This window comes from Haliotis cracherodii, unplaced genomic scaffold, assembly GCF_022045235.1.
Source record: "Haliotis cracherodii isolate W230 unplaced genomic scaffold, xgHalCrac1.p SCAF_10, whole genome shotgun sequence".
Lineage (NCBI taxonomy): Eukaryota > Metazoa > Mollusca > Gastropoda > Lepetellida > Haliotidae > Haliotis > Haliotis cracherodii.
In genome coordinates this window covers 19508438-19534978 of record NW_027266265.1, presented here as the reverse complement: position 1 = coordinate 19534978, position 26541 = coordinate 19508438, and the positions used below count along the sequence as shown (strand labels likewise).

Genomic DNA, 26541 nt, shown 5'->3' with positions numbered 1-26541 from the left:
TTCCAGGAAACAGCACTGATGGTCTCTCTGCTAATAATGAACCTGCAAACTACAAATAATCCAACTAATAAACAACCTACATGGAACTCCATGTACAGAAACTATAACATTTCAAATCATAAAGGCAGACAACTGAACATTTAATAACAAATTTCAAAAAGTTACTAATCAAATTTAAAATTGATGATAAATGTTTTGTAATAATTATCAAAAGCAACTATTCTGTGATTTCTGTGAAAAAAGATATTCTGTAATATTTGCATGAAACACATGTTAAGTATGAGAGACATCAGCAGCGTATTTCCATTCAGTTCCAATGATCTATGGCCGTGGAGTACGTATATCGAGACATCTACAGAATACTAGGGTATGGAGTCTGAACACATGGCGGTGGTACAGCAGTGAGAGCCCTGCTGCTCCTCCAGAGACGTACACAATGTACAACACTACATCACCGACTTGGAGAAAGTCACAACAGCTACAACAATAGTCTGCACATGCTTCAACAGCTCATCAAAATGGCTAGGTTAATTCAGTCATGTCTCTTGTTCATTTTTCTTGTACACCTGCCAAAGTTTACTTTCTAAAACAAACAGTTCTCAAATAAGTAATTACAAGATTTTTGTTTTATTATTAAACATATATATCATTTAAGATTCTCATTCAAATGACAGATCAATATGATCCCTGCAATGAACATGTAACTAATCTCCAATGAATTAATGCCCTTACATCTACACAACTCTTGTTTCAGTATGTCAGTATCCTCAAGCTATGTGTCCCGTTCACCACAACGTGTCCATGATATGAGAGCTACACAAGGCTATCGCCAGTGTGTGGCCACTAGGAAGCTGACCAGCTGATTCTACGTCCGTTATTTACATATATGCCTGGCCTGGTGACTGCAGGGGCACATGCAGCCAGGGTTCCCGCACAACACATGAATTGAGTGCAGCCAGTGACTGCAACAATATACACACACATTCAGTCATCACAAGGTTACATCGCTGCACACCACAAAATGAAAACCATAGTAGCTTATTGCAGATTCTTGTACAATGGCCATATAAATACTGGCATAAACAATGATTGTTTTGCTTTACTAAATAAACATAACAAAAAGCCACTTATGAATGTTACAACATTGTATCAGATTTGGGAACTATATACCAACAACGAGTCTAACTGACAAGAAAATGCTTCAGAATTATAAATATACATACTTAGGGGATGAATAGATACTTGTTGAATACACAAGGCAAAGCTGAACAAGCTATGATGATGGTGAATTACATATTGCAAGGATGACAACCTTCAGCACATGATGGCTGAAATAATACAATCAATATTTTTCTACTTCCAAAGCATGTAAAATCTATGAAAACTGACATACCATTGTTGTATTAATAAAACAACACTTCTCTGACATGCATTTTATCAAAGACAGTGATTAACACCTAAAGCAGAATAATCATCATTCAAGTAATCCTATACTTTTGTTCCATTTGAACCAACTCGCAGGTAAATCCTACAGAAGTACCACAACATAACACCTAACTGATTCTAAATCAAAATTTGTATCAAAAGCATTCACCCTCTCTTTGGTAATATAACACTCAGCACCGTGTGTGGACATTTCTTCACTAGTCCAAGCTAATCCTCTCCAAGACAAAGTTCTAGTCATCTAGGCATTTTAACACAACCCAAGAATAATAAGGGCACCTCAATCTGTTTTAGCAAAAATGGTGATGAAAATTTACATAATAATTAAATAATGCTCATCATCAATATGATTAGCAACTTTCGCAGAGATATTCTATCAGTTTGCATTAAGAATTGGCCTGCAGAAGTGATTTGTCAGTGTGTGTTACATGTACTTTCTGATGATGCAGGCACCTAGAGCTACCAGCAGTTGGCTTGCATAGCATGTGGTGATGTCTCAGTACAAAGCAGGTCGACTATATGCACTGTATATCACTGTAGGACTAAGTGAGCCCAGCATAGAGAGTGATGCATCAAGCTGTAGATATCTTGAGGTACCGGGTATTAAACAGAGCTGAGGCTTGCACATGATTTGCAGAAACGGGTAAAAAGGGTTACAATGAAAATGGCTGGTTCAACTGTTCCACTGGTATGCTATGCTATCTTGTGTATGTGCCTGCCTTTCCTCACATCAACCACCCCTGCTAACAACTGCTATACCTGAACCTCCAAAATATACACCAATAACAGGGTAGCTGTGACTGTATTTGTGTATACAAGTTGACATCCTCAGCTGATTCTGACAATAGTTTAGCTTGATACACATTGGAGTATGTTGTTAATGTGCTGGTTAATATCAGTATCTATCATCACACTGTATGAGGAACAGGACACTCTCTGATACTAATATCCCCATACACAAGTGTGGATAGTGCCTTGTACAGTGTCCTATCTCATTAAAAGCAGATATTAGTTCTCGCTTTCACTAGGCAAAGATTTGAGGACATCCCATTACGGGTCACGTCAGAACGACCTTTCATCTGACCAATAAAAGCACGATTACCAGATCATGAAAGTGACAGTCGGAATGCATTTTCTAATCATGCAACCTCAAAAACGTTAACACGGGGTATTCCGAATGACAGTTACAGCCCCTGTGACTGATTCTGTCAAAATTATCGTCTATCTGTCACTTCCGTGGGATAAACATTTGAACAGAGGCGTTGCACAGTACGTGGGAAGCACTGCCATACAATCGCAACCATGTATCAGACATTCCTGAATGTTTGTTCGTTCCGTTTTCAAAATTATAATGGAGAACTGTGTCAACATATTTTTCAAGCGTAGAAATGGAAGTTGCCAGGTTGACACGAGTGCCGTAAAGCTCGAGAAAGCTGCTTTCTAATTGGCTGCTGACAACTTCTTGTTAGTCATTTCAGTGGTCGGTCAAAGTTCGCGAAAGGTCAGTCTGACGTGATCCATAATGGGATGTCCCCAGATCTTTGTTTAACAGCAGCGAGAACTTAGATCTAATCTTAATGAGATTGAGTGTAGATACAAACTCATATCACCATCACTAATATCATAGAACATGTCAGTATATCCAACCTTCATGAAATATTAAATTTGTATGCATGCTAGTTGAGCATCTTTAAATGAAACCCCATCACAAATGTGATGATTTTAAACAAAGGCACGGAACATGTTTTGCCCCAGCAGATAGAGACATTGACGCCCTACACACAGACATTACCTCTCCACTACCCCTGACATAACAGCCTCACACAAGCACAGTGCTACACATACTTACTATGTACTCACATAAACTACTTGTCACAATTAGTCTAATACATACAAATTTGGTAAATGATGCAATTTTTGAGCCTTTGTTAATGATTTTTTACTTAAAATTTCTTGAAGGCAAATTAATAGAGTTCTTAGCAGCAATTTCACTTCCGTTTGACTGAAAACATCTTTCCACACCCAAATACAAAGGAACTGCATGACACAATTGAAATCAGGGACCAAATGAAAACTTTATAGCTTATTTTTCATCCGAATATAATTTACCCCCTAACTGAAATCTTTTTTTTTAAGAGAACATTCAATACAAGTATTATTGCACTGAAATTTAAGCTGAACTTAAACCATAAATCAATATGAAGCAAATAGAGCATACATAAAAAAATGAATTATTCAGTATTGAGATGATCCGCATGGAAGCCAAGTATTGTTCTTCCCAATCAGTCATCACACTGAAAACAATTAATAACATGCTATGTCTGGATGTAATACAACTGTGAGACCTACATTGATAGATATACTCATTGGGGGCACCTCATTATTGCATATATGCCCTTAATAAGTATTGTCATGATGAACTTTTGTTTTCAGTAATGGCCTTGTATGTATGATCACATGATTGTAATGAAATATAATAGGATGAAATAATTGTGTACCATTACCATGGATACAGTTATGATTGGCAAACCTTGTGCCATTTGGACTAAATATAAATATCAAAACAATGTAAACTCTCTCAAAATGGTAATCTCTTAACTGCGCTGATGTGATTCACTTCACACAACATGAGACAATCTAATATAATAAATGATATAAATATACATACACTGGGGTTCTGAGGGCTGAAACAAAATATTCTTGGTTCTGCACCATCAATAAACCACTAAAATCAAAGCATTTTGTTTCTGCTTTAAGTAAATTAATACACCAGAGGGGAACATATTTTCACAATATAAGAAAATGCTGCCCTCTTTCAATTTCAGAAATCACCAGCAGAAAACAAAATACTCTTTTTTTTGATGATTATCAAGATTCAACACAATAATACAATGTACAAGTATCATTTATACATCAATTTTGAGGTTACTGGTTGCAAAATATTAAATAACCGAATCAAAGATTTAAAATTCTTTTTGAAATCCTGATATGGTTTGGTGTAAAATGAATGAATGTTAATTTGGAATAAATCCAGGTATGAAAAATCCTAACTTTTTGTTAGTGCTATTTGGCAACAAAAGATATGTACATAAATAACTATAATTATCATCATCATATACATCAAGTCTGGGCAAGACAATACTCATATTGAAGTTTTTATGAGATAAATGATGGCTAAATGACAAAAAGATTCCACTCTCTTAGTGAAAACAATTCCCACTTCTTCAAGACTCAGACACAGACTCAAACTTCATCACCTGTCTCATCTCAAAGAGAACTTCATCTTATAAGTTAAAAACTTCAGACACCCTAAAGAGGAACTTCGAGTATTATAGACCATTGTCACTAGTCAAAGAAAATGGAAGTATATCTTCATTTACTCTTTTCAAAGTCCAATGAAAGAGTTACTCATATTCATAGCAACTGTTTTCGGTGATGGATTTCTTAGAGCGTTGAGATGGGGGTGTCCTGAACATGGCCTCTAGGCGAGCGCGGGAAGCGTTGGGGGATGCCCGTGGGGTGGAGGGGGGCCTGTAGAGTGAATCACTGGACACGCGGCTGGATGTGGAGGGGGAGATGGGAGATGGTGGGCGCTTATACAGAGAATCACTCAGAGGCTTGAATGAACTTTGGCCGTCTTTTGGCAGGTTTGGACTGCGATAGGGCGACTCTGGGTTTGATCTGAAGGTGCTGGGCATGATGACTACATCACGATTGTTTGACAAGCTCCGATGAGGCATTTCTGGGGAGGCACGGAAAGATCTGTGGGGCATCTCCGGCGATCCTCTGAAGGATTTGTGCGGAGTTTCTGGCGATCCTCGGAACGTGCGCTGCATGTGTGGACTCCGATAAGGTGACTCAGGGGGAGAGCGGTGGATTCCCATCATGTCCCTCGCAGACTGGGGGCTTCGATAGGGCGACTCGGGGGACGACTTGAATGAGTTGGTCGATGCCCGAGGAGACATCGGGGGCTTATAGTTATAAAACCCTTCATTTGACCGGAACGATTTTGTAGACTCTCGTGGAGAATTGGGCACCAATGTGTCATCTGAGGCCTTGAAAGAATTAGTCCCCGACGACTCCCTGGGAGATGGCGATGGTGGTATCCGATACACTATGTCACTGGCAGTCTTGAAGGAGTTCATTGAGTCTCTCTGGGACTGGGGGGTGCGGTAAAAGGCTTCAAATGTTGCTTTAGTGTTTGCGGCCCCATCGATATCCTCATAGTCATGGTAACCAAGATAGTCTCGGGCGTCAGAAGGCTTTTCATTAAATTTCGCCTTTGGCAGAGGTGGGGGAGCAACATAGATGTTAGGCATCATGTACCGTGAGGCGTTGGCAAGCGCAAGACTTTTGCGGGCTTGTTTCTGTTGGCGCTGATACTGTGTGTACATGAAGATGACCATACAGAGGAACACAAAGCCGAATGTACAGGCCGTGATAATCAGGAATTTACTCATCTCATCAATGGAGGGGAAGGACACACCTGAAATATGATTGCAAAGATTCATAAAAGGATGTTACAAAATTAAGTGAATGGCCTTTCATAAATGATTCTATGTCTCCAATGCTGTATGAGCAGAATGTAACTGACTCTATTCAGCCCTGATTCTATGCATATGTCTCCAATGCTGTATGAGCAGAATGTAACTGACTCTATTCAGCCCTGATTCTATGTCTACAATGCTGTATGAGCAGAATGTAACTGACTCTATTCAGCCCTGATTCTATGTCTACAATGCTGTATGAGCAGAATGTAACTGACTCTATTCAGCCCTGATTCTATGTCTCCAATGCTGTATGAGCAGAATGTAACTGACTCTATTCAGCCCTGATTCTATGTCTCCAATGCTGTATGAGCAGAATGTAACTGACTCTATTCAGCCCTGATTCTATGTCTACAATGCTGTATGAGCAGAATGTAACTGACTCTATTCAGCCCTGATTCTATGTCTACAATGCTGTATGAGCAGAATGTAACTGACTCTATTCAGCCCTGATTCTATGTCTCCAATGCTGTATGAGCAGAATGTAACTGACTCTATTCAGCCCTGATTCTATGTCTACAATGCTGTATGAGCAGAATGTAACTGACTCTATTCAGCCCTGATTCTATGTCTCCAATGCTGTATGAGCAGAATGTAACTGACTCTATTCAGCCCTGATTCTATGTCTACAATGCTGTATGAGCAGAATGTAACTGACTCTATTCAGCCCTGATTCTATGTCTACAATGCTGTATGAGCAGAATGTAACTGACTCTATTCAGCCCTGATTCTATGTCTCCAATGCTGTATGAGCAGAATGTAACTGACTCTATTCAGCCCTGATTCTATGTCTACAATGCTGTATGAGCAGAATGTAACTGACTCTATTCAGCCCTGATTCTATGTCTCCAATGCTGTATGAGCAGAATGTAACTGACTCTATTCAGCCCTGATTCTATGTCTCCAATGCTGTATGAGCAGAATGTAACTGACTCTATTCAGCCCTGATTCTATGTCTACAATGCTGTATGAGCAGAATGTAACTGACTCTATTCAGCCCTGATTCTATGTCTACAATGCTGTATGAGCAGAATGTAACTGACTCTATTCAGCCCTGATTCTATGTCTACAATGCTGTATGAGCAGAATGTAACTGACTCTATTCAGCCCTGATTCTATGTCTACAATGCTGTATGAGCAGAATGTAACTGACTCTATTCAGCCCTGATTCTATGTCTACAATGCTGTATGAGCAGAATGTAACTGACTCTATTCAGCCCTGATTCTATGTCTCCAATGCTGTATGAGCCGAATGGGCGAAACCGCATTATCAGTGGTTCATATTGGGAAGGGGAGGTCACTCTCATTTCAAACGGAAGCTATCTCTGTTGTTTTCGTATCTGCGAGTAATGGCATCACCCACGCTGTACGTTGTTGGTCCAGCTATTAAATGCCCAGCTTATCCCTAAGGTAAAACATATTCGTAATTAAATGTTTGAATGCATTATATATTTATGTTTCTATCCGTACATCTTCTAAGATTGGTTTAGTGCTGATAACCATTTTCTAAAATGTGGGCCAACACCTTTCCCGTCATCTATGGTGATCGAAACAAGTGGGCCCACATTTGTATTTCGCCTAGCTTCGTTAGGTTGTTTCGTTGGTTCTGACAATCAATCCCTAAATGTTGGCAGACGTTCTTCCGTCATATTGATTGCAACAGGAGGGACCACATTTATTAATCGCGAAATTCTACTTAAATATTGATAATCATTTTCTCAAATGTGGGCCCACATTGTTCCCGTCATATATGGTGATCGAAACAAGTGGGCCCACATTTGCATATCGCCTAGTGGGTTGACGTTCTTCTGTCATAGTGATTGCAACAGGAGGGACCACATTTTTAAATCGCTAGCTTCATTAGCTTGGCTTACTTATAACCATTTTCTAAAATGTGGGCCCACATTGTTCCCGTCTTATAGTGATCGAAACAGGTGGGCCCACATTTTTAAATCGCTTGGTCTCATTAGGTTGACGAAGTCATTTAGGCTAGTGGGCTCACGTTTGTCATTACTTTGCATGGGTATGTGACATTATATATTAATTATATTTTGTAATATTGATGGGAAATATCTTTATAAATCATTTCGTGTGACGTTGATTCCACGAAAGACACAAAAGTCTTTAAAGTTTGAATAACGGCGTCATAGCTGACCACACTAGTTTTACAAAAATAGCTACATAGCAAGAAACTTAAATCTACTTCAAATTAAATTTACAGAGGCAATACCACTCATTCTACTTTTTCCAGTATAACACATCAATCTAATCATAAGTGTTGGTGGCGATATAAGCCTGAAAATATGTCTACACTTGAATTGATCTCGGACATGATACAAGCCTCAAACGTTTCCTAGAACTTGTTCCATAAAAGGAATAACTCATGAATATTAATGACCACACGACCTAGTTTGGCGATGTTTGTAGAAGTGAGTTTTAATCCAATTATAAGTGATAATACTTATCTTAAATAGCCAAATTAGAAGTTTGTTATGCGGTTTTGTTTACGTAGTATATATTCTCAACAACAAGTGCGTTTAGTTTCGAATGTGGGCCCACCTCGAACTTTCAATTAGGCAAACGGAGTTAGCTCCCTTCTCGAACCACCTATAATGGGGTTTCGCCGCAGAATGTAACTGACTCTATTCAGCCCTGATTCTATGTCTCCAATGCTGTATGAGCAGCTTACACTGAGCGGGGCCAACAGCTCCCTCCTCCTTGGTGAATCCCTCGGGGCAGCGCTGGCACTGGGTCTGCCTTTCCTTGTCCTGGTAGTATCCCCGGGGACACAGCGCACAGCGCCCGATGCTGGAGTTGTGCAGGGTTCCCACTGGGCAGGACACTGTGAGAAGCAGGTTGAGAGATCATTTACTGTGACATGTCGGGTAATCAAGCAACAACACACCAAACCCACCCCATCCCACCATCATTGCATGGGTCATTGCCAGTTGAACAAAATCTACAAGTTTATAGTGAAAAATACACATCTTGAGTAGTATTAGTATCCTTGTGAATCAGAACCGAAGTTATTTTGCAGACAAAAACTATTTTACATTGTGGTGGAAGAGCATGTCCTTACCGAACTGACACAGTTATAGACAGAATAACTGTAAATCCATGCCATAAATATATAATCCACACACACAGATATGTATAACTCACCACAGCCATCATCGTAGACCATGGCTCCTGTCTGACACACCCACTGTAGGGGGGTTCTGCGCACTGTGCCTGGGACGGTGGTGTACTGCTGCTCGTCCACGTTGATGGATAGGAACTTGGCCAGATTGACCAGCACAAGGTTGATGTTCATCAGGATGGACTCCACCTGGGCACGGCTGAACCCCGTGCTGCCACACACAGGCAATGATGTAGTATACAATACTCTACTGCACTACTGCAATAACACACCTATAGCATGCTGTCTACTAGTTCCTGGCCAACAGGAATGATATCTTAACATTAAAATACTGACATCTTGTTCACAGTCCTAAATGCATGTTATCACCTTCCTAGAGTTTTCTATCATTTGTTTTTCACAAAAACTTATTTATACACTGTAGTGCTGCAGGTGTAACATATGTTGGGGCCCATCTTTCTCAGATATTATGCTTGACCTTGACCTAAGCTCAATGCTGATTTCACTGTGAAAACACCAAACATTACATCAACTGATCCTATCATATTTCACTTTACCAATAAGGATATCCTGTGTGAATAGTGATGGATGCAAAGAAAGTACAAAGATAGAATACATTTTCTACAATGATAAAAAATGTATTTTTTAAGGGTAAAAATATCATTTATACTTATCCTGACACATACTAATTGCTTATCTCATATCTTTTCCGAAAGGTAGTCGAAACTTCCTGTGCTGTGTTCCCGGAGAACAGACAAAAAATCTCATCCAAACACACCTCTGATCCGCGCAGGTGCATTGGTGCCACATGACCAAGGCCGGTCACTCGCGTCTCTCTATTTCTCCTACTTAATGATCCAAAACACATCTAGCCTGTGAGTCAGGATAGGTATAAACTATTTTTATAAACTACAAAATACATATTTCACCTTATCCTGAATCATACTAATTGCTTGAATCTCACAGAAGTGGGAGGGTTCCACCTGCAAGATTTCATGGATTTATTAAGGCTAACATGAGATATTAAATCTTGTTTGCCTTAAATGTTGAAAGTGTTGAGAGAAGAACAATAAACCGAATTATGTTGTTGATCTCAGTAGAGCTATCAGTTTGGGAACTTTAGTAAGTTTTCCCCAGTCAGTCATATAGTCAGAACAGAACTAACAGGTAAGTGCCCTGAGCAGAACCCTTAAGTAACCTGCTTCTTGTTGAGAAGTAGCTTTAGCTGCTGTTAGCCCTTTGGATCTCAGAAACTGGTCAGAACTCTTCCAGTTGTCACATATAAATTCATCGTTGATGTAGGAAGAACAAAGGAAACTGCCTAAGCTGCTCTCAAGGAATATCCTCATCTTGTGAGGCTGTTTGTGATATGTTCCATATGTGAAGCTTGAAAAGCTCTGGATGTTTTGAATGATTTTGACCTGTTCGTGAGTTTTAGCGCTGCACTTCCTGCTAATGCAACACGTTCTGGAAACTAAGTCCTTGCTGCTCAATAAGGCACGACCAAAAGCAGTTGCAGGTTCTTTGTGAGTAGTATCTTCTGTAACATCAGAGATATCAATCCTTGAAGTCCCTCTCAGAAATTGTCATCGCATCATTGGTCCAAGCTTGTGGGACTGATACTGGTGAGATGAATGTTGCTATCTGACTGTCACAAATATATCCACCAAGTTGTTGACTTGGAGATTGTGTTCATCTGTGAACCAATCCCTGGTCCCATGTAAAACAATTATAAGATCGAAGCTTCATCTGGTAGACAAGGCTTAATACATAATTCTTTGGACTGAAAGATTGTACGATATAAAGTGATCAAGACCATGTGGAAGTGCGGCAATATTACCAGAAAACTGTGCCTTGTAGGAGTGTAAAGATTATTTGGAGCGTATGCCGAATCAATGTGTCCAAATTCACCAACTCAATGATCATTGACGATCAAAGGATGACTTGTGTTCCAGGTTGATCATTGCAATGTCCACTTGTTCTGGTGAAGAGGTGATGAGTGCCTTCGTGAAGTGAGACAGCTCAAGAGGACGCAGAAATTTCCTTTTGAAAGTGCCCTTCAGTAGAACGTCAATGCTCCTTCTGATGGAATGGTAACCCTTTGCAAAAGAAAAGTTCCTATTCTTTGCTATTTGTGAATAGGTGTAATAGGCGGAACAGTCAAAAGTGTCGACATCATCACCCTTGATACAGTAACTATCATAAGTGGAAGGTCTTTGAAAGATGAAGAGATGGGAAGTCTATCAGTGATCCTCCTAGATGGAGGGATGATCCTCCAACTGGAATGATTCCTCATCAAAGACAGGCTCAAACACATCCTCGTCCTGCAGTATTTACAAGGTGTTATGGTGCCAGAACGGTGAGACCTTGGAATGTTCTTCAGAAAAACAAAAGGACTTTGAAAGGGTTGTCTACAGGGAGAGTTTTTTAAATGTCTGCTGTTGCTGTGTAACAATTGCTGTGTAACACTATTTACTGAATCAGTATTTGATGATGTAGGAGGCAAAGTACCTTGCTGGACAAATGTTGTTGGCTGCGCGAAGGCCAGAATGTGTGCTCAGGCCTGGGGTTGCCTGAAGAACTAGTCCTGTGTGTATGTCAGGGACTGTAAAGATTGTGGGATGTTCATGAACATCAATAGCTGCATGGAGGTCATCTACTGTGTACCAATATCTGTTTTCTGGGCTGTAGAAGTTCATGAATGTCTGGACGTTGAGGTGATAGCCTTCGTGAAGGTATGGCTCTTGTAGTTGAAGAAGACTTCAGTGAAGAGGAAGAACTGCTTTTCTTCTTAGCTACAGCCTTTTTAATGCGATTGGAGGTAACAGCAGTAGATTTCTTCTTAGACCTGGATGAGCCTTTTCACAAGAGTGTCGACATCAAAGAAGCACTTAGCAGAGGCATGACTGACTTACTCTGTGAAGAAGGAAGATCAACTTGGATTCCTTCTATTAACATTAGGTGGCCTGTAGCCTGTCATCCTCTGAAGAAGATAAGGCGTTACCTCGAACTTCGTCTTCTTCATGGATGCCGTCTCTTGAAATAGATCTGATTTTTTTTGTCTCTTATGGTCTAACTCACTCCCCTGCACAATGAAGAGGGTATTGTGCAAAAATGTTTTCCTCCTAATGGAGCGCAGAAACTACACTTCTCCCTTAAGGAGATGTGGGAATCATGTTCTGAAAAATGCAAATGGCAGATTGTACATTTTTTCATGACTAAATAAACAGTCAAAATTAAAAAATAATCTTTTCCCCAGCTACTCAATTGGTGTGAAATTGAGACAGTGACAAAATACCAGCCTTGGTCATGTGGCTACAGTGTGTTTGCACTGATCATTGGTGCATTTGGGTGAGATGTTTTCACTGTTCTCTAACTGAGATAAGCAATTAGTATGAGTCATGAATAATAATAATAATAATAATAATAATAATAATAATAATAATATATGTTACCACTGTTATACCGAGGCTGTTGTCCCCCACAACTGCTCTTATAGCGAAATCTTCCACAGAGATCTCAATTACCTCATGCAGCACGTGTACAGCCAGCTAGCTGCCATGTGACACCCTTCACTCTTGTCTATTGTGAGAGCAAGTGTTCGGGGGACGGACTGGCGTGCAGCAGCCCAGTGTAACGTATTACTTATAGAATATTCCGAATAGGCAAATTCTACAAATTACATTAAGTAATACGTTAACACTGTTATACCGAGGCTGACTACCACAATAGGCGGTGGGGAGCACCTACAACCTGAAACCTGACTGCTCGTGTTCCTTCCGGCCAGCGGAAGTATACAACAAGGCGGAAGCACTCGATGCGCATGCTCCCAGCTTGGCGTTACCATATAGGGATACCAAAGCACTGTCAAGCGCACACCGTAAGGCTGAATCATTATTGCCAGATGATTGGTGACACCTAACGGCCCCACTGGATAGGTATTTCATCGCCGCAGCGGATGAGAATACAGTATCCGTGTGAGCTAAATCTTAGATCAGGTTAAACAGTCGAAAAGAGGGAAATTAATTTCATTCGGACTGTATATCCCAAGAACAAGACTACTTAAGCGTATGTAATAGGCGCGTGACTTAAATTCAATATTGGAAAGCATGCCTTACAAGGTTGCAATACACGACAAACAATTAAGTTAATAATTGTCAAATGCAAATAAAGAAACACACAGAAAGCCGCACTCACCTGTGGATGAGCGCGCTGGCTTGTGGGACCCCCACTCCCGTACCCACGGCTGTGGGAACGTTGGAGTAGACCCAGATTGACCACCGTGCAAGGTCTGAAGCATGAGGAGTTCGGAATTGCGCCGGAACACCCTCCACGTCTTCATCAGAGACCTTTCTGAGGTAATGATTGGCAAAAACCGAGTCAGAACAACCCTGCAATATTCTGTGAACAGATATATTGGAGTGTAGGGCAAATGTTGCCGCTAGTGCCCTAATCTCGTGCGGGTTTGACCCCGCAACCAGTAATCCCCGTGACCGGTACGCCAGATTGATGACAGAATGAAGCCATAACGCAATCGAGTTGCGAGTTATGTCAGCAGTGCGATTAGGGTTACACGATATGAACAGATGGTCACGCCCTCGTCTGCGTTCATTCGAAGCCTTAAGATAATTCTTAATGGCCCTAACCGGACACAGCGATCTGTTGTCGGTATCAGCAGGATGTAAGATTTCTTTGAGGGATCTTACAGTGAATTCTCTCTCCGTTTGGCCAAATTTCTGATTCTTAGCTACGAAGCCCATGAGCAAGCCCAGGCGGACCGCTCCTTCGTCGCCCCTATCGAATCGTACTTTGGTGACATTGAGTGCGTGTATTTCCGACACTCGTGCCGCCGGGGCGACGGTGAGCGGCGGGTCCGCTTTGAGATCGATCCGGTACGGCTATCTCAAAGCGGATCCGGCGCTCACCTTCGCCCAGTTGGAAGGTTTCTATTCGGAAGCCGATCTTCCCATCCTCGCCGATGCCATCGGCAGGTTGGTGGAGTAGAGGGCGGTACGGGAGTTAGCTCTACCAGAGATCATGTTGACCACCCATGGGTCGTCGAACACTTGTTCCCAATTCTCCCAATAAGTCTGGAGTCTGGCTCTGACAGGGGAAGGGAAGGGATGCCTGACAGGCTGCGGCAGGCGCAACTGCCCAGGGCTGAATGACTCGAGTTTGCCGACGGGCTAACCGAGGCTGGCATTGTCGGCACATGAACCCTGCAAGTGAGAGTCATTTGGAGGAGACCTTACCGTCATGAGACGGCTTAGGCTTCTCCCAGTGTCCCTTCTTCTCCCGAAAGGGCGGCATGTTGCCCTTACCGGGGCCCTCAGGATGGGACCTCTTCCCGGAGGAAGAAGACACCGACCCCTTGGATTTCCCGGCTGCAGCTTCCTGAGGGGCACTCCTTTTACGGGCACCACACAGGCGTCTGTGCAGAGACCCAACCAGATCCAACGTATGCCACGAAGCCGCGGCAGACGAAGCAGACTGCTGTTCTTTTAGAACACCAGGGATCCGATTATTCAACAGGGTCTGCGCAGACCAAGGCTGCGAAAGTAACACCTCTTGCGGTATGCTTGCCGCCTCTAGAAATGGCACGTGCCGGAAAGAAAGGCAACGTACTCAAGGGTTGCATTCAAACCGATTAAACAGTTATAAATGCGCTGGTCATGGTCCGTGGGGGAACCTTCGACCAGACTGGCCGCCGCCGCCAAGTAGGTGTCGCCATGTGACAGCGAGCAAGGAGTGCCGAGAGAGGGTGTCCATTTGCTGTAAAGTCGCTTGAGTGACTGTTGCAGCAGGTTGGGAACGGACACCCAACCTCTCCACATGGGCCTCTGCGGTGGGACCTGCCTCGGGGAAGGCCAGGTCATGCACCGGGAACGGACCCTTTCTCCACGACGCTGGAAAAGCCTTGTCGGCGGACCCGTCGAAAACCTCGGAGGAACCCACCGAGCCGTATATTCCCCGGGGTACCGGCTGGGGCCGTGGCTGGTCCTCAAAGAGGTCATACACCATGGCCACACGGTCCTTAGTCGATAACGGGAGTATCGGCTCGGGGGAAGGACCGGTGACTACCCGTGGACCCCGCAACCACCAAAGGGGCCGGGACGGAACAACCAGGGTCTTATCCTGAGATAAGGCCGCCAGTTTGGAGTCCATCAGTTCAGACAACAAAGCCGCGACGGAATCCCCGGACAGCCCAAGGGCCGCCAAGGGATCCGCCGCCGAGGAGGTAGTGCACGCAATGGGTGCCCGACCAGACAAACCGGCCACCTCAGGGGTGATAGCAGAACGCACGTAGCGCCTGTATCTCGCAAAATCCTCAGGCCCCAGACCCTCACACAGGGTGCACTGGGTGTCCTCACAAGGCACCCTGCACTGCGGGCAACGATCGTGGGGATCCCGGGACGACAAAAACTTCTGACAGGCGCTGCAGCGCTTGGTAACAGGAGTAGTCGGGGTGCTGGACAAATTTATTTCCATGTCAGACATTGTTCACATGAGCAAAGCAACACATGGTTACAACACACACACCAAACATATTCACAAACATATATTTTCCGAAGAAAAAACAAACGATAATAGCGAATACATAAAATACATATATTATAGATAGACATATATATATTAATAGGTGATGCAAAAAACACCCCACAATATACCACTAAAGATGGACGGAAAAACACAAAGTGCCGACGCCACACCCCGTTAGTAGCGAAATAAGGTGGGAAAATTTAGGCGGGAAAAATTTCTAAGCACCGTAAAACGAACGCCCCGTAAATTACAGTTTACTTTGGACTAAGAAACAGTAATAAATATCACCAAGGATAGCAGGAGGCTGGTAGAACGCAGAGCAGTTGATATATACGTCTTCCGATGGCAAGCAAAGAGACAAAAGTGAAGGGTGTCACATGGCAGCTAGGTGGCTGTACACGTGCTGCATGAGATAATTGAGATCTCTGTGGAAGCTTTCGCTATAAGTGCAGTTGTGGGGGACAACAGCCTCGGTATAACAGTGGTAACGTATTACTTAATGTAATTAATAATAATAATAATAATAATAATAATAATAATAATGCAAAGTAAAAACATAAAATCCTTGATATGCTATAACTGTTTCGTTGTCAGTACCTGTTGTCAATAGTGATGTTCCACTTGACATGAAATTGGTCCTCGACGTAGCGGCGTTGTTTGGTGCTGGTGGGGCCGCAGTGGATGGTGATATTCCCGAAGGTACACTCTGCCCACTGACAGAGGTTGCGGGTATCCAGGTACTTCAACACCGAGATGGAGAGCTGGGCCTTGAGGTTGTTGTCATCAGGATCACATGGGCCGTTGAAGCTTAGGCTGAACTCCTGCCTCACTGTTCTAGACAGTCTCTTACCTGGATCCGGGGAATCACATTAATAGGCATGGTCATATACATTACACATACATTCCTTTACCATTTACCATATTGCAAAAAGGATTTGGATTAACTCGCTCATTGCTCATTTCAGTTATTTAAGGGACTGTGATTGTTGCAGTGTTTAATCATCACTCAGAAGATGAAACTAAAATGGAAGCCTAAACTGTCAAGATGTGAGTTGTGTTCTACATTCAAACAGTATTTCACTTTTGAGGTTAGAAAGCAATGCTTTTTTTTTATTCCTACAGCACCTAACTTTCCACAGTGTAACTTAAGTCTGGAACAAACTTTGTACCCCCTGGGTGACAACCATTGGCACATGGATGGTGTTAACAATAAACCAAGGATGATAAATGGGAACACTCTGGGAATCGAACCAAATTCAAGTGGATCCTGGCAGTTAAGGGGAGCAACTCTGCACAATGAGTTGCAGCACATTAGACTACTGGACCAACATTGCTCCCCATCTGACAAGCAGTTGTCTCAGCTGTTCACTATACAAAAACAGTTGTTCGGTGGCTACGGCAGACTTACGTAAACATGGCTCATGATACTGCAGCATGCCGGTTAGTTGCACGATGTCCTTGACCACCATACAGTTGAAAGGTCGAGAGAAGATGATGACAGGGTGAAGGACAAAGTCCTTGTCACATGCAATGTAGCAGTTGTCAATCTTTGTGTGGTCATGGCCACACACAAAGGCACCATTTTTGATGGATGGAAGGGTACAGCTTTGTTCTGAAACAGGCAAATGTTTAAAGTCAAGTCATTTCCGAGAACAGGGTAATTGTGACAGCAGTTCCTGGGATCAGATAATGTTTGGTTTGGTACAATTCCTATCAATCTGCTTACTTTGAATGACTATGACAGTGAAGTTGCAGACGGCTGTGTTGCCTGCCTTGTCTACAGCTGTGTAGTTGATGATGGTGGTCCCCTGCTTGAACTCAGTATCAGGCTTGTGTGACCCCGTCACTGTTGACACTTCCACATTGTCAGTGGCCACAGGGATATTCCACGTGACTTTCTGACGGTGATGGTTTGTATTGATGGGTTTGATGTTTGGGCAAAAGGTGAACTTTGGTGGGATGGAATCTTCAAAAGAAAATCATGTTTTATCATTGAAATGGAGTTGGCTCAATGTTTGATGAGGCTTCCACTGGGATTATTGCATAGTCTTATAAAGTGATATTGTATCAATACACGCAAAAATGTTTTGAGACTTTTCAATAACTGGAACAGCATTAGTGTTTAGTCATGCTGGTGATGAATGAGTTTAAATTCAATGAATTTAAGAAAGAAAACAAAATGCTCGAAAAACTTTTTATCTTCTGCATATAAATGATTGTAATTATAATATAGCATATAATTTAGGATATCATAATATTTTCATGCTCATATGCTATCTACATTTCTAAAACCAAAGCCATTATATCTCACATGATACAGGTAAATTAATTGTACCAAAAAGTCTTCGAAATATTAGCGAGGCTATCAAGATATCAGATTTAACAATATTCACCTTAAAGAATATCTTTTATATGGTAGTATGATGTGTGCGGCGCTACCACTTACCATTGATGATCACCTGGAACTGACAAGTAGTCTTCTGCTTCCAGTTGTCCTCAGCCTGGAACAACACTGTGTGCTGTCCTGCTTTTCCATTGGCTTGCCATGGAAGTGTAATGTGCCCATCTGTGATTGGATAGTTGGAGTTGATCGGCAGGAGGCTGCCATAGGAATCCTTAGCTATCAAGGAGTCAGTGGACAGCTTGACTGTCTTACTGTTGGAGTCAAGTTCCATGACCTTCAACTCACCTTGAGGGCAACCCTCAAAGTAGGGCTTTCCTGCAGGAGACAAGAAAGGACTAGAGAGGTCCAATTTCAAATATACACAAATACATTAAATATCAGCTGACTCAACAATTTCGTTTCATATATTTTCTTTACTTGATTTGTTTTCACTTGTCTCCAAAACAATTTACTTTTCCTGTTTCTTGATAATACTGTAGTTGTAAACTTCAATTTTGAAAATATGAGATTCAAAAATAAAAATAACTAATTTGTGGTGGTCTAACTGTCACCAGAAAGAAAACAAACCTCGAGCGACTTGAACCTCTTCCTTTTTCTCAGTAACAATCATGACAGATGCAGTTGTTACCTCTGACCGAACAATATTTGGAGCAGTGGTCACTAAGCTGTCAGTCATTTCAACTGTCACCTCATCCATAGTCACCAGGTCCAGATCATCTTCTGTGACCTCCTCAGATGTCATGTATCCAGATCTTTCAGTTGTTGCATCAAGTGGTGCCATGGTTTCTGCTGAAGACGAGACAATGATCTCAGCAGACGTCATCTCTTCAGATGTCATAGCAGCTTCTGTTGTCATGGCAGGAGATGGAGACTTTCCTAGAACATTCCCAGTTTAACCATTAGACCAACATAATTTTATATGGCAACACTGAGTATGGTCAGGCTTGCATAAATATATTGCCTGACTACACTGTTATTTAAGCCTCTAGGTGAAGAAAGTGTTGAGCCAAAGGCTTTTTGACTTTTGTGTGAAAGTGATCTACTGTATATCGCCGTGTATAAGTTTTTCATACCTAGAATTAGGGGGTTTTCAGGAAGGGTCGTCTTATTCACAGGGTTGAAGAGTTTTGATGTCAACAGATCCGTACAGAAGTATGCAAACTAAGTTTTTAATATCACGAACGTGGGAGCATCAATGGTGATTAGTCAAATTGTTCTATACGAAAAAATATCCAGCAATAGTGATCAGCTGTACAAAAGTGCTAGGCTTATCAATGTATTTCAAATAAATATAATAAAGCTGCAACTAAAATAACATAAAATTGGAATAAATTATTCCTTATAAAATAATAATTTCAGATACTATTGTTCCGATCATTGCATCAAAATTCTTTAAAGTTTTAATGGTGGCTATTAAATTAGCTTCGATTTTGAAGGGTTGTACGGGTGGGGGGGGGGGGGTCGCCTTATACGTGGGGTCGCTTTATAGATGGTGATATACAGTAATCTGAAGAAGGATGTCTTCATGCTCTAAGGATGAGTGATTGACTGAGTGAGTATGGTTTTACACCCGTTTTTAGAATTATTCCAGCAATATCATGGCGGGGGACACCAGATATGGGCTCAACACACTGTACCCAAGTGGGGAAATGAACGAAGGTCTTCATTCTGAGGATGAACTAGATTGAGCATATGCAAAGGACCAACAAGTTTGATACTTTTCATCCTCCCATTTCCAGCTGTGTGGCTGAATGTAGAAGCAGAGGGCTGACTCACCACAGCTCCTCTGATACTGGTCTGCCAGACAGGCCACATGGGGTGGGGACACCTTCACATTCCCGGGGATGGTGGAGTACACTTGCTTGTCCAAGCTGACCTTCAGGGTCATGGCCAGATCCTCCAATTTACGTTTGATGCTGACCAAGTCCTTGGTTATGGCACGCCCATTCTGACCAGTGCTGAAAGGAAAAAAAGAATAACCACTGCAAATCCTTGATTATACAATATCTTATTACCCAACTGTTGATTCTTTTAAAACTATACCTATCCCAGATTTTCAATATCAGTTTTACTGTCAATATCATCCAAGCTTTACAATATCAGTTTTACTGCGTACATAATCCCAGCTATACAATATCAGTTTTACTGTGAACATAATCCCAGCTATACAATATCAGTTTTACTGTGTACATAATCCCAGCTATACAATATCAGTTTTACTGTCTATATAATCCAAGCTGTACTGTCAATATCATCCCAGTTTTATTGTCTATAACGTCTCAGCTGTACTGTCAATATCATCCCAGTTTTACTGTCTATAACGTCTCAGCTGTACTGTCAATATCATCCCAGTTTTACTGTCTATAACGTCTCAGCTGTACTGTCAATATCATCCCAGTTTTACTGTCTATAAGTCACGGCTGTACTGTCAATATCATTCCAGTTTTACTGTCTATGAGTGACGGCTGTACTGTCAATATCATCCCAGTTTTACTGTCTATAACGTCTCAGCTGTACTGTCAATATCATCCCAGTTTTACTGTCTATAAGTCACAGCTGTACTGTTCATATGATCCTAGTTTTACTGTCTATAAAGTCCCAGCTGTACTGTCAATATCATCCTAGTTTTACTGTCTATAATGTCCAAGATGTAATGTCAATATCAATCCAGTTTTACTGTCTATAAGTCACAGGTGTACTGTCTACATCATATCAGTTTTACTGTCTTTAAGTCACAGCTGTACTGTCCATATCATCCCAGTTTTACTGTCTAAAAGTCACAGCTGTAATGTCAATATCATCCCAGGTTTACTGTCTAAAAGTCACAGCTGTACTGTCTATATAATCCCAGTTTTACTGTCTTTTATGATAAAGTCCCAGCTGTACTGTCTATATAATCCCAAGCTCTACATCAAACAGAAACAAATCCCAGTCTTCCACTACCAAACACATACCAGTCATTGTAGGTGATGTTCCACCTGAGCTGGAACTGTTTTGTGTTGAACCAACGTTTCTTGGTCCCAGTCTCAATACACCCGATAGTGAGGTCAGTGAATTGACAATGATGCATCTGACATAAGTCGTAGCGAGCCAGATAGCGCAGCGCTGTATCCCTCAGCTCTGTCTTGAGATAGTCGTCACCAGGGTCACAGGTTCCATTGAAGTCAACACTGTACTCTTGCTTCACTTGGGAACCAGACTTACCTATTGGAGACATTCACAAGTTGAATATCAATACAGTTCTGTGGGATCTTTTCAGACCTTCAAGCTCCCAGTTTCAGGGTTTTGTTACTCATACTGTCATTCATCCTATAACCAAATGTGACAATCTGTATCACAGAAAAAACAACCTACATTGACTAAAAAACAGTCAAATTCCCCTTCCACTGTTACAGCTGCCCCATTTATTCAACCTTTGTCAACACATGTATCCTCCTTATTGTTGAAAAACGTACAGAACAGTATTGCTAATCATATAATAGAAATAAATGTTCAGTTTTAGATTGCTGTCGGTCAGACAGATAAAATTTTAATTTGACAGATGGTTTGATAAACTAGTCAGACTTTTGACTGATAGAAATGCTAAGTAAGGCGTCACACGTATCATAATTTCAGAAATTAAAAGTAAATAGTGACGATTAGAACAATGCACAGCCATCAAAATCGTAATAATTATTCTGACCAGCGTGTGTCTTTACATCATACTTTCTGTATCATAGGGTGACGTTAAACTTAATTCACTCCCTCATTAACTCTGTATCATAGGAAAACACTGTCAGGAGCTATAGTGACTTTGTGATGCGCTTTTCTAATCACAAATTTCAATGGCCAGATCCTGCTTATTCATCCAACCATGATTGGTATTGCATTGATTTGGTGTTATGGTTGGTCCTTTTTTTACTTTTAACATTTACTTATTACATTTCTCGGGTCCAAGTCATTGACCTATATACAGATTTTTGTGCCAAAATCATCCATACATATACAATAATAGAATAGTATTGTCATTAGTCCAGTTTTCTTTCATTGAGTTGAGGCATCATTGAGAGTGTCTGTATCTTTAATCAGTAAATTGTACATGAAAATTCTGCAGTGTTATGCATTAATACTCCAGGGTGCTGTACTGTAAAGATGTTGATGTTTTGAAAGGATTTGTTGGATGAACTTACAGACACATGTTCCATTGCTGTTGTGGGCATACCGGTCCTCACACACACACTCTGTGGCAGAGGGGACACCACGGGTCGTCATGCCAACAGGGCAAGGGGTACATGTGCTGTTGCCAAGGAATGCCTTGAAGGAGTCGGGACTGCATGCTGCAGATACAAAGATCATTAGGAATGAACAACAAATGTACATCCAGTGAAACATCTTCTTGTCCCATCCATCAGAATTATCCTTACAGACATTTGAGATACATTCATGTTCTGTCTCCTTGATAGCAGTCTAAGCCTCACAACCTGTCGACTTACATTCACATTCAATGCCATCTCCTTGATAACCTCCCTGACAAACACACTGGTACTTGAGCTCTGGAATGAGCTGTGCGCAGTGAGCCTTGTCGCCACAATCCTGGCCACACCGGAACTCCTCCGTCATTTCCCAGGGGCTGGACACTGAAACAGAAGCAGCAGCATCAGAGAAAGGCCACACGTACACAGTGCAGATGTCTTGCTGAGATGGAAGATAGATCACACATTATTGATCATACACTTTACACCATGGCACTTACTCTGGATACAGTTCTTGCCGTCTGCTGCCAGCTTGGACCCCACAGAACATGTACAGTGATATGAGCGAGGGACAGGCACACAGATGTTGCTGCACACTCGCTCCCCCTTGCTCGTTGTACATAGGTTGTTTTCTGTAACAGTCAAGTCAAAAATGTTCTTCCAACTGCACTCAATTCTTATAAAGTGATGCTGTACCTTCAGCAATATACAACAAGTCATTAGAGGATGACAAATTACCCCGGCCCCTTTAATATCAAAAGGCACCACTTCCGCCCCTGGTTAATACATGTACTAAGTTTGAATGAAATATTATCTTTCCCTTTTTTAAAGTTATGCCCCGGAAACAAAAAAAGGACGGACAGACAGACTAGGTGACGACTATATCCTCCTACATCATATGCTGTAGGGATATAAACAATCTTAGTCATATTGATAAAGGCAACCCCAAAAAATGATTGAGTGAGTTTGGTTTAACGTTTGGAAGAGAATTTCAATCATTACTTAATGTGTGAGGTAGATGTTTAGAACTGTATGCATAATGGTGCTGATCATAATTGGAGCAAATTTGGTATTTAAACCCAGCATGAGAAGATCACTTGTAAGTCTAAGGGACATAACTCTGGTAGGCCAACTGCAGCACCTTCCAACACCTAAATAAAAAAACACTATGACCTTCCATCTGAAGCCAATTTCCAGTCTAGGTTTGGACTTTGAAATTTGTGCCCACAGTGAATTTGAATATTATTGGGAGATTGAAACTGATAACAAAACTTAAGTTCCAGTGGTGTGTCACCACCTTGATTCACACTTGTTAGGACTGCTAAGTAGGCCACATGTCTCCATGCACCTTGTTAAGATTGGGTGTGAAGGGAAGCTGATCAAAAGACATCTTGAGGCAATTAAGAATCCTATCATACGTCATCTTGATCTGTAGCAAACGAACCAAGACACTCCTCACTTTTAAACTTCCATTCACAAAGTTAAATGTTTCAAATATTATAACATGTTACCAATGAAAGGAACTAAGTTATCTGGCAGTGCATCTTTTCCAGGTCAACAATACCTTTGAGACTTGCTGGATGATAAATAACAACAGCTGTAGGTCTGGAGAGATGTGTTGCTATGGTTTCTTGGTCTCCAGTTACCATGTCAACCATGTAAACACTGTGGGTGTGCCAATCCGAGTAGAAGAGTGCGTTTTCAAACACAACCATGCCAAAGATATGGAAGGATGCTCCAGTTAGAAACGTCAGCTCCTTCACCTCGTTCCCTGGGAGATCCAACAACAAGGCACAAGATAAACTCACCTGGAGTCCAGACACATGCTCATGCATACAGAGTTAATAAGACAAGGACATCAAAGTTAAAAGTTACAGAAAGAAAATTATGTCTTCCACTACAACTGCCTAATTACGTTGCTTCTATACTAAATGATCATTGGTCAATTCTCCACTGATATGAACAATAACGACAACAGCAACGCATCTGTTTCCAATTTTTCAATATATTAGAATCTTAACATGTCTAGAGTTGCCTGGATGATAGCTAGAAACTCCTTTACATTGTCAATGTTTATACTGGACAAGTTTTGTAATACAACAGAACATAATGGTAAGATAGTCCAACTATAGACTTCTCTCACCATCAAACTTGAGCGTGAAGACCTTCCCCCAGCCGTCCCCGACAAACAGCTTGTCCTCCTGCACTGTGAGGGCATTGGGCCAGACTAGGCCCTCAGACATGATCACCTTGTGGTGCTTGCCATTAGCCCGAGACTTGTGGACACTTGGGGGAGACATCTTCGTACCATACTCAGTCCAAAACAGCAGCCTGCAACAGTGAGGTTAAGTCTTAGGTCCCAGTATCCAGTAAAAACAGCTGAGAACAGTAGCCCAGTATCCAGTAAAAACAGCTGAGAACAGAACCCCAGTATCCAAGAGTTCAATACTACAAGGAAAGAACTTCAGCTTCTGACTATCCCTGAAAAATTGGTAATAGTTGGTTGCTGTGAATTAAATGTCAAAGGGGAGCTAATCTTGGTCCATATACTAGAAAGAACAAAACATCACATCCTTATCAAGATCAGATCAAATTTCATCCTGTCCCTTGTCATTATGAACAAACTCAGATGTACTCACTTCTTCTTAGGGATGTGTAGAATTGCCCTGGGACTGTGTAGCCCCGTGACTATCTCGTGGTAGGATGACTTCCCTCGCTGAAGGTTGATCCGTGCAATGACTCCAGAACCGTTATTGAGGTAGCCAGTCCAGAACAGCCTTTGTCGGTCACCGTCAATGGTCAGCCCATCAACGTGGTGGATGCTCTGATACACCAGCTGGGGGCTGATGTCATTGAATGGTGATGAGAAGATAGCTTTCCTGAAAGAAAGGACATAGTCAGCCGAGAACGTGTTAGTGAGCTGCCACAGTCAGCAGTTATTTCCCATTATTTAAAGGAATATAAAAACTTTGTAGACAGTTGCTGTCATTGAGTGATAAAACTCTGTATTTATTTGATGTTCAAGCAACATTAATATAGATGCCCAAGTGACCTTATCCTTTTGTAGATTCAAGATCTATATTGGTATTTATTCAGATGCGGAAGCTAGCACACTGACTTGTTGATGTCACTCCAGTAAATGGTGTCAGTTCTCTCATCATAAGCAACTGCGATGAAGTTGCTCTTGATGTCACTGTAGAGTAGTGTGTGCGTTGCCTCTTCCGATTCAGGGTCAAGGCTGTTGAGCTTCAAGGTGTTGAGGTCGGCATACAACAGGAAGTTCTGTGGCCCTGTAGGGACAGAGCAAACATTGTATGTATAAAGATTCCTCATGGTGTAACTTCCAAATGAGTTTCCACTCCAGAGAGACAAATGTACTACATTTTGATAATTGGTGTGTCTGACCACACAAGCAATGTTTCAACTACTTCCTCAACTAGGGCTTTACACACACTGTCACAAACACACACATCAATATTCATGTGATGTTGTAGTCCCTTCCTACAACACCGAGACAGTAGTTTCCTGATGTACACACTGTCACAAACACACACATCAATATTCATGTGATGTTGTAGTCCCTTCCTACAACACCGAGACAGTAGTTTCCTGATGTACTCACTGTCACAAACACACACATCAATATTCATGTGATGTTGTAGTCCCTTCCTACAACACCGAGACAGTAGTTTCCTGATGTACACACTGTCACAAACACACACATCAATATTCATGTGATGTTGTAGTCCCTTCCTACAACACCGAGACAGTAGTTTCCTGATGTACTCACTGTCACACGTGACCTTGTTGCTGGTGAGGATCTTGGCGGACTCATCGGGGCACATACACTGCATGGGGTGGGCTGGTGATGATGGAACTCGCACACACTCATTGCTGCATCCAGTATGTTTACATGACCCTTCAGCAGCTTCTAACAATGAACATTACAACACTTACTCATATAAAAAATTCTCATTCTCATTCTAAACGGTTGTTATACCTATAACTGATAAAGCTCCAGTGACTTCATCTTCTCATTCTCCAATTGGGTTAAATCTCATAAATGTGGTGACAGATGTCAAGCATTATATATTTAAAACTTTTGGTGATATTGCAACATGTGAGTGTTCCTCACAGGAGATTTATTTTACAATTGAGCACAATGTAGACAAGAAAATGTGCGGAATGATGTAAAGTCAAATGACAAATGTTTGCTGCATATTTCAGTGGATCAAC

General features: G+C 41.7%; 1 protein-coding gene across 2 annotated transcripts in view; it reads right to left on the bottom strand.

The window, feature by feature from the left end:
* LOC139454171 (uncharacterized) overlaps window positions 1-26541 on the bottom strand; it is a 134449-nt gene continuing 107908 nt past the window's right edge. The window contains exons 13-30 of one of the 2 annotated variants that reach the window (XM_071235722.1): window positions 26096-26236; window positions 25424-25595; window positions 24945-25184; window positions 24449-24636; window positions 23870-24076; window positions 22806-22937; window positions 22546-22689; window positions 22243-22389; window positions 21028-21277; window positions 19850-20031; window positions 18641-18949; window positions 18116-18388; window positions 17396-17635; window positions 17078-17281; window positions 16267-16519; window positions 9153-9340; window positions 8680-8832; window positions 1-5929 (exon numbers count right to left, since the gene is read on the bottom strand). In XM_071235722.1, the coding sequence (XP_071091823.1) occupies window positions 4848-5929; window positions 8680-8832; window positions 9153-9340; window positions 16267-16519; window positions 17078-17281; window positions 17396-17635; window positions 18116-18388; window positions 18641-18949; window positions 19850-20031; window positions 21028-21277; window positions 22243-22389; window positions 22546-22689; window positions 22806-22937; window positions 23870-24076; window positions 24449-24636; window positions 24945-25184; window positions 25424-25595; window positions 26096-26236 (4505 nt within the window). In that variant the 3' untranslated portion in view covers window positions 1-4847. The remainder of the gene's footprint in view (window positions 5930-8679; window positions 8833-9152; window positions 9341-16266; window positions 16520-17077; window positions 17282-17395; window positions 17636-18115; window positions 18389-18640; window positions 18950-19849; window positions 20032-21027; window positions 21278-22242; window positions 22390-22545; window positions 22690-22805; window positions 22938-23869; window positions 24077-24448; window positions 24637-24944; window positions 25185-25423; window positions 25596-26095; window positions 26237-26541) is intronic. The other variant, XM_071235723.1, reaches the window with a different exon arrangement.